This window comes from Theropithecus gelada, chromosome 20 (assembly GCF_003255815.1).
Source record: "Theropithecus gelada isolate Dixy chromosome 20, Tgel_1.0, whole genome shotgun sequence".
In the NCBI taxonomy this organism is placed as follows: Eukaryota; Metazoa; Chordata; class Mammalia; order Primates; family Cercopithecidae; genus Theropithecus; species Theropithecus gelada.
The window spans coordinates 35,673,148-35,685,840 of NC_037688.1; the positions used below are offsets into that span (position 1 = coordinate 35,673,148).

Genomic DNA, 12,693 nt, shown 5'->3' on the forward strand with positions numbered 1-12,693 from the left:
GCTGGAGGATCTCAAAGTTGGTCCCCAGTTTGCCTGCACCAGAGTCATCCAGAGAACTTGTCAAACAGGTATATTGTGTCTCTTTGAGACGGAGTCCCTCTTGGTTGCCCAGGCTGGAGTGCAGTGGCACCATCTTGGCTCACTGAAACCTCTGCCTCCCAGGTTCAAGCAATTCTCCTGCCTCAACCGCCCAAGTAGCTGGGACCACAGATGCATGCCACTACACCCAGCTAATTTTTGTATTTTTAGTAGAGACATAGTTTCGCCATCTTGGCCAGGCTGGTCTCCAACTCCTGACCTCAAGTGATCCTCCCACTTTGGCCTCCCAAAGTGCTAGAATTACAGGTGTGAGCCACAGCATCCAGCCTAAACAAGTAGATTCTTGATTCCCACCCCAGACAAACCAAAGCAACAATTTTAGAGGAGCCAGAAAAACAGCACTTTATTAAGATCCCCAAGAGGTTCTGATGCATTCTGAAGTTTAAAACCAACTGGACCAATGATTCTTGAAAAGTAGATGCTAATTGAAAGAAGCCAAAGACAAAAGTTCATATAGTCTATAATTCCATTAATATGCAATATCCAGATTAGATTAGTCTATACAAACAATGGGTGGATACAGAGAGGAGGAATGAGGAATGATTGATAGATATGGGTTTCCTTTTAAGGAAATGAAAATGTCCCAGAATTTGACAGTAGTGATGGCTGCACAACTCATATAGTGTAAAAAAACATTGACTTATACACTTTGAAATGGTTAATTTTATGATAGTTCAATTACATCTTACTTATTTACTTTTTTGAGATGGAGCCTCACTCTGTCACCTAGGCTGGAATGCAGTAGAACAATCTTGGCTCACTGCAACCTCTGCCTCCCGGATTCAAGCAACTCTCATGCCTCAGCCTCCCAAGTAGCTGGGATTAGAGGTGTGGGCCACTGTGCCTGGTTAATTTTTGTATTTTTAGTAGAGATGACGTTTCACCATGTTGTCCAGGCTGGGTCTCAAACTCCAGACCTCAAGTGATCCACCTGCCTCGGCCTCCCTTAATTTTTAAGTATAATAATGAGTTTAAAATGGTAATGGCAAAAAAGTTCACTCAGCTGGAAGATCCTAGGCTCAGGGTTTCCCAGAATGTGCTCCCCAGATTTCTCCACCAAAATCATCCATGAGAACTGAGTATTAGAGTTCATCCCATAGCCAGGTATGGTGGCTCACACCTTTAATCCCAGCACTTTGGGAGGCCGAGGTGGGCAGATCATCTGAGGTCAGGAGTTTGAGACCAGCCTTACTAACATGGTGAAAACTCCATCTCTACTAAAAGTACAAAAATTAGCCGGGTCTGGTGGTGCACATCTGTAAACCCAGCTACTCAACAGGATGAGGCAAGAGAACCCCTGAACCCGGGAGGTGGAGTTTGCAGTGAGCTGAGATTGCGCCACTACCCTCCAGCCTGCGTCACAAGAGCGAGACTCCATCCAGCCCCCACCCCTCCCAAAAAATAAGAGTTCATCCCAGAAGGTCATAGGGCAGCTACTAGAGAGGAAGAGCTCTGAGAAGGTCTGTTGATAAAATAAAGAAAATCTTTGGCCCAGAAATTCCTACACTTACTTTCACCCTAAAGAACACCTAAGTATGTATGAAACAGCCATTTAAAGGTGGATGTCCTTGTGACATGTCATTTCCTCAAAGTCACGGTCAATGTCTGCAATGGGCATGTAGATTAGAGGGCCCTTGTGTCACTGCCACAGGCTTTGACTGGGGAAGTGGTTTGCACAGACACTGACTCACCTAAATATACCCGCCTCCTGTAATCATGACCACCTTCATGGTCATTTAACTCCTCTTTTTTCAAACAAAACTTACCTACTTCATGGCAAGAGTGACATCTTGTTCCTCTGTTTTCCCAAGTCAGGCAGAGAATTTAGCCACACTTAGTAAATACTTGCAGACGTATTGATGAACTAAAGATTAAGTTCAAAGGGAAGGTGTGCTTGCTTCACAGACACAGCTCCAGCATAGAGCATGACCCTGGATGTTAGACAATAGGAAAATATGGTATGATGCAAGGAAACAGACCTGGGTTCAAAACCCTGTCTTCATTTGTTCAACACATTTTGATTGTGCTCCAATAACGTGCTGGGCAGTAGACTAATGAAACGGGAGGAGTTTTCCCTTATTCCTCCTGCTGGGTTGGGCAGCAGGGGTGTGGCTCGCTTCTTTGGTGCCCTGCTGCTCAAACTCCTAGGGAAAGCATACAGACAGGCAGGTTATAAGGAGTGTTTTTGGGCTCCGACCCCATAGAAGTGTCGGGGGTTGAATGTTTACAGTTTCTGAAGCCCCAGTAGGTGTGTATTACAGTGCACTCTGTCAGTTTTGCCATCTGCAGGCAGCTTGTATTAATCAGCTCAATTAGACCTTCTGTCATACCGTAAGGAACAAACTAATACAGAGGCCTTTCTGTATCCCAGGTGCTTGCCTGAATTGTACCAGAAAAATTGGATCATACATGGTCTTGGAGGATGGGTGCAAGGTTTTACTAAGTGGTGGAGGTGGCTCTCAGTGAAGTGGATGGGGGATGGAGTGGGAAGATGATCTTCCCTGGGAGTCAGGCCACCCACCAGCTAGACTCTCCTTTGACTGTCCCGACTAAATTCCACATTGTCCTGCCTCAGTGGCTTGCTGGTGTCTGCTATCACCTGTCAGTATGTTCTTCTGCTCCCTCTTCATATTTAGCTTGTATCTGTGCCCACTAGGGTCTCAGGTTTTTATGGGCACAGGATGGGGTGTGGCAGGCCAGAGTGGTCTTGGAAAATGCAACATTTGGGTGGGAAAACAGGAGCGCCTGTTCTCACTTACGTCCATGGGCACAAGCCCAAGAGTGGAGCTCTCACCAGGGACCCCGCCCTTCTCTACCTAGCATTTCCCTGCCCTCCTCTCATATCACTAAGTATGGGCATGGTTGGGTATATGCGTCAATTTCTCTGGAGCTATGAATAGAGTTTCTGCTGCTTAGCTGTGTGAAATGACCTTGGGTCATTTGCAAGTCTCTGGATTCATTTTTTTTTTTTTTTATCCAAAATGTGTTTATTGAGATGGTTTCCCACTCATCTTGATTCAGAGTGCCTTTAGTGCTGCTTCCTCCTAAAGGAACATCCTTCTGTAAGCCTTGCTTTTCCTCCTGTAGGCTGGCAGAGGACAGTGGAGCAGCCAACACACAAAACTACCGTTTGTGCATGGCTAAAGACCGTGGTGATTTTATAGCATCCTGGGCATTTCACATCCATGAAGTAGGAATTGGGGCTCTGCACCAGGCGTTTCTTATTGTGTTTCCTCTTCTCCTCTTCTGGGGAGGGATGAAGGAGATCCTTTGCGAGAGGCATGTTCTCGTGTGGGTAGGTCGTCACCGCCGGAAAAGCTGGATTCATTTTTTATTACTGCATAATTAGTTACCACAAACTTCGGGGCTTAAGGCAATGTATGTTTACTATCTCATAGTTTCCATGGGTCAGGAATGTGAACATCCATTGATTGGGCTGTTTGCCTGGGGTCTCACAATCCTGCAATCCTTTTGTCAGCAGGCTGTATTCCCTGCTGGATCCCAGAGTCCTCTTCCATGCTCACAGGCCATCTCACAGCATGGCAGCATACTTCCCCCCTTCATGGATGGCCAGGACCCTCTTATAAAGGGCTCACAGGATTAGGCTAGGTCCATACAGGATCATCTGTGAACTCAAAGCCAACACATTTGGGACTTTAATTGTATATTTAGAATCAATCCCTTCACCTTGTCATATTTTCTGGTTTGCAGCAAATCACAGGTTCCACACAAACTCAAGGGAAGGAGATTCTATAAGGGTGTTGAATATGGTTTGCCTGTGTCCCCACCCCAATCTCATCTTGAATTGTAACTCCCACAACTCCCACGTGTCGTAAGACGAACCCGGTGAGAGGTGATTGATTTATGAGGGTGGGTCTTTCCTGCACTGTTCTCGTGACAGGGAATGAGTCTCACGAGATCTGATGGTTTTAAAAAGAGGAGTTCCCCTGCACAAGTTCTCTCATTTCGCTTGTTGCCATCCATATAAGACGTGACTTGCTCCTCCTTGTTTTCCACCATGGTGGTGAGGCCTCCCAGCCACATGAAACTGCAAGTCCAGTTAAACCTTTCTTTTGTAAGACTTGCATATATCTTTATCAGCAGCATGAAAAATAATAGAGGTGTAGGCCGGGCGCGGTGCCTCAAGCCTGTAATCCCAGCACTTTGGGAGGCCGAGGTGGGCGGATCACGAGGTCAGGAGATCGAGACCATCCTGGCTAACATGGTGAAACCCCGTCTCTACTAAAAATACAAAAAACTAGCCGGGTGTGGTGGCGGGCGCCTGTAGTCCCAGCTACTAGGAGGCTGAGGCAGGAGAATGGCCTGAACCTGGGAGGCGGAGCTTGCAGTGAGCCGAGATCGCGCCACTGCACTCCAGCCTGGGTGACACAGCGCGAGACTCCGTCTCAAAAAAAAAAAAAAAAAAGAAAAATAATAGAGGTGTAGATACCAGGGGGTGGGAGAGCAGGGTAATCAACTTCAAATTCTGCCTGTCATACTCTAAGTACCAGTTCCTTTAATGGTACTTTGATATTGTTCATGGTAATAGTACTGTTAGTGGTACCAAGAATTTTCTTTTAATGACAGACCTTCTCAGAGCCTTTCCTCCCTAGTAGCTGCCCTATGACCTTCTGAGATGAGTTCTAACACTCAGATAATACCCGTGGAGGCTTTTATCAAAATTCTGGGGAACACACTCTGGGGAACCCTGATCTAGGATCATCTAAGTCCAGTGGAGGTTTTCCCTATTTTCTTTGCATTTTGTAAAACAGCAAGATGGGAGGAGCTTAACCCACTTTGCAATATTGTCAAGAGAATAAAATAAGAAAGCGTATGTAATGAGCAAAGCTGTCAATTCTCCTTTAGAAAGCATAGCAAATATTTACCATGATTCTTCATGGCCAAGTTAAGGAAACAGTTGAATGGCCAGTATATTACAGCGATTGAGGACATAGCTCTAGAGTCAAACTGCAGGGATTTCATAAATCTTGGTCCTATTACTGATTTACAATCTGTGGGTCCTTGGGCAGGCTTGTCATAACCTCACGTAACCACATCACTTTCCTTATACATAGAATAATAGCCGTCAGCCTGTTGGGCTATCAAGAGAATTAAGATCATATACATAAAGCATTTAGCTTAGTGTTTGGCTCATAGAGCTCACATACCATCAACTTATAGCTGGACAATTTTAGCCTCAGTAAGAAAAGGAAGTCTCAAAAGATTCTAGTGATAAGTACATATTTCACAAACTTTAAAACTTCACTATAAAGTCAAAACAAAAGTTGTAAGAAATCCTTGAATTTGGACTCTGGACTTTCCCAATAACACACGCTAATGTGACAGCTAAGTCACTGAGCCTGCATTGCAAATCCTGTTGCACCTCCTTAAAAATCCTGAAACAAGTGCAGGAGCCCTGCCCTTCACCTTCGGGAGGAAATAATTTGACCCCATAGTGCTACAGGTCCACATTGACATTTGATTTCTCCAGGAGGGGGAAAAAACGTATTTGCTCATAAAGAAGCCATGAGGTATCTGTTAGATGGGGGTGGGCACCCTGTTTTGATTTTATGGGAGAAGCTTTCCTGGGAGAAAAAAATCTGCTACATTTTTAGTACCTAAATGGGGGATGCATCAGGATTGGAGGCAGTAAAAATAGCGATTACCAACAGCAGCTCTCTCCGATCTAAAATATCAGAGAATTTCTATTTCCAACATTATTTGCTTTTATAATCTATGTGTAGCAGGACGAGCAGCAGACAAAACTCCTCAGACACTGAGTTAAAGAAGGAAGGGGTTTATTTGGCTGGGGGCATTGGCAAGACTTCTGTCTCAAGAGCCGAGCTCCCTGAGCAAGCAATTCCTGCCCCTTTTAAGGGCTCACAACTCTAAGGGGGTGCACGTGAGAGGGTCGTGATTGATTGAGCAAGCAGGGGGTACATGATTGGGGGCTGCATGCACCGGTAATTAGATCAGAACAAGACAGGGATTTTCACAGTGCATTCCTATACAATGTCTGTAATCTATAGACAACAGAATCAATTAGGTCAGGGGTCGATCTTTAACTACCAGGCCCAACGTGCGGCACAGAGCTGTCTGCCTGTGTACTTCATTTCTGCTTTTTAGTTTTTACTTATTCTTTCTTTGGAGGCAGAAATTGGGCATAAGATGATATAAGGGGTGGTCTCCTCCCTTACATGGATTTGTGAAATGCACATGCATCATTGTGCATGTAATCCAGAAAACAAAAAACGTGTATATACATATGCATGTGTGTGCACGTGTGTGTGTGAGAAGCTGGAGGCAACTGGAGCATCTGTGGACCTCCAAGAGGGCTGATGAGAGTCCCAGAAAGGCTCCCGAGAAAGCCTAAGGGAGTGTTTCTCAAACTTCAGTTGTACCTCAGAATCCTAGGAGACTTGCAAAACGCCAACACAAATGCAGACTAAAGCCCTCCCAGAGATTCTGATCTAGGGAGTCTGCCAGCGCCTAGGAGTCTGCATTTTTATGCACAGCAGCCCCAGGCGATTCTGCTGCATTTTGAAAAGTGCTGGTTAGGAGCCGGGCCCCTCCTGTGATGGAAATTATCTGAGGCTGGACAGCCCAGTGTCATCTCACCATGACAGGGGAGGCCCTGTTCTATACCCGGGTCTGTAGGTCAGGGGTGTAGGATGGCTTATGGGAAGCGGAAGAAGACCTTGCAACTAACATTTTCCAATACATTTAAAAAATTAAATGCTAAATTTATAAAAATATACAGACCTACAGTTACATGAAAAGTTTTTCAATTCTATCTGTGAATTTCTATGACAATGAAAATAAATTCATTTGATGATAAAGGGGAAAGTCTAAGTGTCAAACGTTTTGTGAAAGAGACCTCCTCACCTTCTGCCTCCCTCCCTTGCCCCACCTCCGCCGCCATGACAAGCCCCAGCCTAGAAGGACATTCAAGTCTCCATGAAGGCTCCCAGCCAGCCAGCAACCAGACACCAAAAGCTTGCACTTGGCGTGAGCCTCCTGCCACCTAGTGGTCAGTCCGGGACACAGAGCTAATTTATCTTAATCTCCACTCTACTCTCGTTGGTTGATCCAGCAGACGTTGGTCTAGCACCTGTAACGTTGCCAGGCAATTTGCCGGGCTCCGGAGGTAAGAACGACTTCGTCTTATAGCGATGAAAGGAATATGCTGGCATTAGTTAAGTCATTCCCAATGGTGAAACTGAGGCCCGGGGGCAGGGAGTGTGGCTTACACAGGCTTCTGCATCAACTCTGATAACTCGCTTAAAATATCCCTTTCCTCAGCCAGGAGCAGTGGCTCACTCCTGTAATCCCAGCACTTTGGGAGGCCAAAGCGGGAGAACTGCTTGAGGCCAGGAGTTCGAGGCCAGCCTGTCTCGAAACCCCGTCTCTATTAAAAATGAAAAAATTAGCCAGGCATGGTGGTGCATGCCTGTAATCCCAGCTACTCGGGAGGCTGAGGCATGAGAATCGCTTGACCCTGGGAGGTAGAGGCTCCAGTGAACTGAGATCATGCTACTGCACTCCAGCCTGGACAACTGAGCAAAACTGAGCAGGGGACAAGCTAAGGCCAGACTCTTGACCTGAAGAAACTCATAATAAACATGATCATATAACAAACAAGCCTCAGAGTTTGTGGTCATTTGTGACACAGCAATAGGAAACTAAAACAGTATTCAATAAATACTGAAAACCAGAGAGATGAGAGAGGAAAGTAGAAAGGGAGGGAAATGGCAGAGGAAAAACAGTAAGTAGATGGGTCCATTCTGTAAGGTATTTGACTTTAGCACCAATGAACTTAGAAGGTCGAAAGCTGTAACAGTTTCACCCTCTCTGTTAGGGGCGAGATAGGATGTGAACCCTCAGCACCAGTGACTGTCTCTTCAGCAAGCTCAGCAGGGAGGAAATAAAGCCGTATTGATAGTTCTGATGCTTAAGCCCCCAGAGAACCCTCTGGCCTGAGCCAGACCTCAGCTTCTCTGGGTGTTCACATGTGGTTTACTTGTCTGCCTGTAAAACATTGGTACAGGAGCTGTCCATCTCCACCCAAACCACTAAGAATGCATTTCTCACAACTGAGGTTTTGTATCTAGGTGGGAAAAAAAATGCTGGGCAGAAAAAAAAGCTGTATGATCTGCCTTGGGTGAAAATAAATTTTATCTCACAGATAATAGTGGGCATTAATTTAAAATTAATGGAACAGCTCTCAAGAGAGTAGGTGTCAGTCAACAGAATATAAGCTCTATGAGGGCAGAGGTATTTGTGAGGTTTACTCTTATATCCTTGCACCTAGGACACTTCCTGGCACATAGTGGGGCCAGCCGACACTTAACAGATAAACAAATCTAAAAGAGGGTGGAGATAGAGGGGCTGCTGCAGTTCAGTCATAACTAATCAGGGTCCTCTCTACTCACGGCCCAACAAACCAGGTCTAATGAATTGTCTTCCTGTCACCCCTACCTACCTACCTACTCTCAACTTGACAAGCCTTGAGGGAAGTGGCGTTATCCCAGAGGAAGCAGCATGAGTCCTAAATTGTGACTGTGAGCCGCAATTCTATCACCATACTCAGGCCCCATCTACAGGAGAGTCTGATTAATATTTAACCAAGCATTGTCAGGTCTATAAAGTAAAGGAGAAACCCTATTCTCATCTTAGGACTTCCATTCAGAGTGGAACATTTCATTTGCTAAACAGCCAATACCTTGCTTTATTAGACAGTTGTGCTCAAGAAGTCCATTCAGCATCCCTAGGATGCATTTACAAACACACCAAGCACAGTGGCTCACACCTGTAATCTCAGCACTTTGGGAGGCCAAGACAGAAGTGTCATGTGAAGCCAGGAGTTTGAGATCAGCCTGGGCAACAAAATGTGAGACTTCATGCATACAAAAATTTTTTTTTTTTTTTTTTTTTTTTTTTTTTAGATTAGCCAGGCATGGTGTCACATCCCTGTAGTCCCAGCTACTCAAGAAGCTGAGGTGGGAGGATTGCTTGAACCCAAAGGTTGAGGCTACAGGGAGTTATGATCACGCCACTGCACTCCAATCTGGATTGGAGCAAGATCCTGTTTCAAAAAAAAAAAAATTAGTAGAAAACCAGAATTTGACTTTTTCACAGTGGTTCCTACTGACCAGAAGTAACAAAAAACAGTAAGAGAGGGAGAGTGGTGGAAGAGAATGAAGTTGGAGTCATGTGTGCCAGATGCCATATCCTCAAGCATCAATCAGACCCACTCTGATGAGATCAGATCTCATTCCTGAGATGTGTGATCTAGCCAAAGACACATGCACTGTTAAACAACAGATTACCCAAAGTACAAGTATTAGTGTTTCAAAGAGAAAGTACCCAGTGCTCCACGTCCCTCCAAAGAGTTTATAACAAAGTTCTGACACAGTCAGCAGAGTCCTTCCTGAAAAGGTTGAAATCTAATGGATAAATATTAATAGGATTTTGTCAGATAAAGACTCTGTGGCAAACCCTATTGACTACCTATCTAAAAGCTGCCCCTGCCAATTCTCTCGCTAACAGAAGTTTCGCTCTTGTAGCCCAGGTTGGAGCACAGCAGTGCGATCCTGGCTCACTGCCACCTCCACTTCCAGGGTTCAAGTGATTCTCTTGCCTCAGCCTCCCGAGTAGCTGGGATTACAGGCGCCCGCCACGACGCCTGGCTAATTTTTTTCTGTGCTTTTAGTAGAGACAGTGTTTGGACACGTTGGCCAGGCTGGTCTTGAACTCCTGACCTCAGGTGATCCGCCTGCCTCAGTTTCCCAAAATGCTGGGATTACAGGCGTGTGCCACAGGCGCCTGACCCAGAACATCTGTTTTGTTCAAGTATCTGGTACTTCTTTTTGAGCTCAGAAAATGTTCTCCCGGCCCCAGTCTAGGAATGACCCTGTGGCCCGATTTTGACCAATGAAACATTAAGGGGAAATCTGCTAGGGGGCACCTGAGAGCAAGTTTCCTCTCTAATAAGAGGGAGGTAAGTGAGCACCATCTTTCCATCCCATAATACCCCCGCCCACTCCTTTGAAAGTCCTGCGGTGAAGACACGAAGCTTGGAACTGCTGCAGCGATCTTGCACCTGAGGGGAAGGCAATAAGAATTGCAAAGATACTAATTCGGTACCCAAATGTAAAGGCACTGGGCCCACACTAGAATGAACTACCCTCTCTCTAAATCTCTTATTATATGAGAAATATATACCCCCATTCGTTCAACATGGTTAACTGGATTTTTTGAGACGGAGTCTCGCTCCATCACCCTGGCTGGAGTGCAGGGGCGCAATCTCGGCGCACTGCAACCTCTGCCTCCTGGGTTTAAGCAATTCTTGTGCCTCAGCCTCCTGAGTAGCTGGGATTACAGGTACCCTCCACCATGCTCGGCCAGTTTCTGTGTTTTTAGTAGAGACAGGGTTTTAACCATGTTGGCCAGGCTGGTCACGAAATCCTGACCTCAAGTAATCCACCCACCTCAGCTTGTCGAAGTGCTGGGATTACAGGCGTGAACCACTACCCCGGCCTGGATTTTGTTACTTGCAGTAGTACATACAACTAACCGATTCAGATTTGTAGCATGACTGTCAGGATTTTAGAAATGAGTTTTATATCTATTAGATAACAAACCAGCCTAAAAACTCAAGGCCAAAAATACAATCATTTGTTCTCAATTTTGGGGGTCTAAGGCTGTGTAACAATTACCCGTAGGCCAAGTGCAGTGTCTCATACCTGTAATCCCAGTGCTTTGGGAGGCTGAGGGGGAAGGATTGCTTGAGGCCAGGAGATCGAGAGCAGTCTGGGCAACATGGGGAGACCACATTTCTAACAAAAAAAGACTTTTAAAAAAATAGGCCAGGCGTGGTGGTGCACACTCATAGTCCTAGCTACTTTGCAGGCCACAGGAGGACGATCGTGTGAGCCTAGCAGCTCAAGGTTGCAATGAGCTATGATTGCACCACTATGCTTCAGCCTGGAAAACAGAATGAGACCATGTTTAAAAAAAAAAAAAAAAAATGTGTGTATATATATATATATACACACACACACACACACACACTCTCCAAACTTTGGCAACTCAAAATAATGATCAACATTTAGTGTCTTCTATGGGTCCGGAATTTGGGAGTGGTTTAACTGGGTGGTTCTGGCTGAATGTCCTCATGACACAGCTGCTGGCTTCCTCCAGGGGAAGCAATCCAAGAGAGACAAGTGGAAGTTGCAATACTTTTGATGACCTTATCTTGGAGGTCACATACTCCCATTTCCACAATATCTTATCCATTATGCAGGTCATCCCTCTTCAGTGTAAGAGAAGACTATATAAATGTGAATGAATATCAAGAAGTAAGGACCAGTCGTTGGGAACCATCTGGAGGTGGTCATCACCACCCATCCTCTAATGCTGTGTCAACAGGATTCAGAGAAACAAAGCCCATCAGGGGATACACCCATGTGTACGTACACACACACACACACACACACACTTTATTTTTTTAAAGTCCATTTTTTGAGACAGAGTCCCACTTTGTTGCCCAGACTGGAGTATGGTGGCATGATCTTGGTCAGTTCTCTGCAACCTCCACCTCCCCAGTTCAAGTGATTCTTGTGCCTCAGCCTCCAGAGTAGCTGGGATTACAGGAGCACACCACCATGCGTGACTAATATTTTTATGTTTTTAGTAGACAGGGTTTCGCCATGTTGCCCAGGCTGGTCTCCAACTCCTCTGCTCAGGCAATCCGCCCACCTTGACCACTGAAAGTGCTGGAATTGCAGGGGTTAGCCACTGCGCCGAGCATATACACTTTAAAGGGTTTATTACAGGGATTTGACCTTGTGCAATTGTGCATACTGGTGAAGCAGTCTATAAACTGCTATCTGTGAAGCTCTAATGCTGGCACTTGAGGTCCACAGGGCCAACCATAGAGATGGGCACCTCTTACAGCGTCCTGCTTTGATGCTATCGGTATCTTGCAAGAAAAGCTAGTGGCTCACCTTAACTAGACACACACACGAGGAAGTCTGGGACACAGTTGAACCTTGCCAAGTGACACTTTCCAAAACCACTGAAGATGTTTACCCTTCGTAGAGTCGTGGCTGGGACAGGCACAAAGACACATCTGGAGTGCTGTAAGTGTCTGGCTTGCTTTATAGCTAGGTTTAGAGGCACATTCCTATTTATTTTATGAAAAATCAGAAAGTGATATGCTTCCAGTTTGGGCATGTTTCTGTTTATATTTCAATAATATGTCTATTTAAAACATTGGTATGTTTTATGCAGAAGACTTAGAAAAACAAAGAGAAGGCCGCGCACGGTGGCTCACACCTGTAATCCCAGCATTTTGGGAGGCTGAGGTGGGCGGATCACAAGGTCAGGAGATGGAGACCATACTGGCTAACACGGCAAAACGCTATTGCTACTAAAAATTTACAAAAAAAAATTAGCTGGGTATGGTGGCAGGCGCCTGTAGTCCCAACTACTCAGGAGGCTGAGGCAGGAGAATGGCATGAACCCGGGAGGCGGAGTTTGCAGCGAGCCCAGATCGCGCCACTGCACTCCAGCCTGGGCAACAGAGCAAGA

At 45.6% G+C, this 12,693-nt stretch overlaps 1 protein-coding gene across 1 annotated transcript; it reads right to left on the minus strand.

Moving 5' to 3' along the window:
- Positions 1 to 3,058: 3,058 nt before the first annotated feature.
- On the minus strand, positions 3,059 to 3,429 carry LOC112614248 (40S ribosomal protein S27-like). Its single transcript, XM_025370599.1, has one exon. It carries the CDS (start codon positions 3,425 to 3,427, stop codon positions 3,128 to 3,130), a length of 300 nt encoding a protein of 99 aa, XP_025226384.1. The 5' UTR covers positions 3,428 to 3,429; the 3' UTR covers positions 3,059 to 3,127.
- Between the last annotated feature and the right edge of the window lie 9,264 nt (positions 3,430 to 12,693).

Excerpts from the sequence above, each read along its gene's own strand:
- LOC112614248 (XM_025370599.1), bottom strand. The coding sequence starts at position 3,427 with ATGAATCCAGCTTTTCCGGCGGTGACGACCTACCCACACGAGAACATG.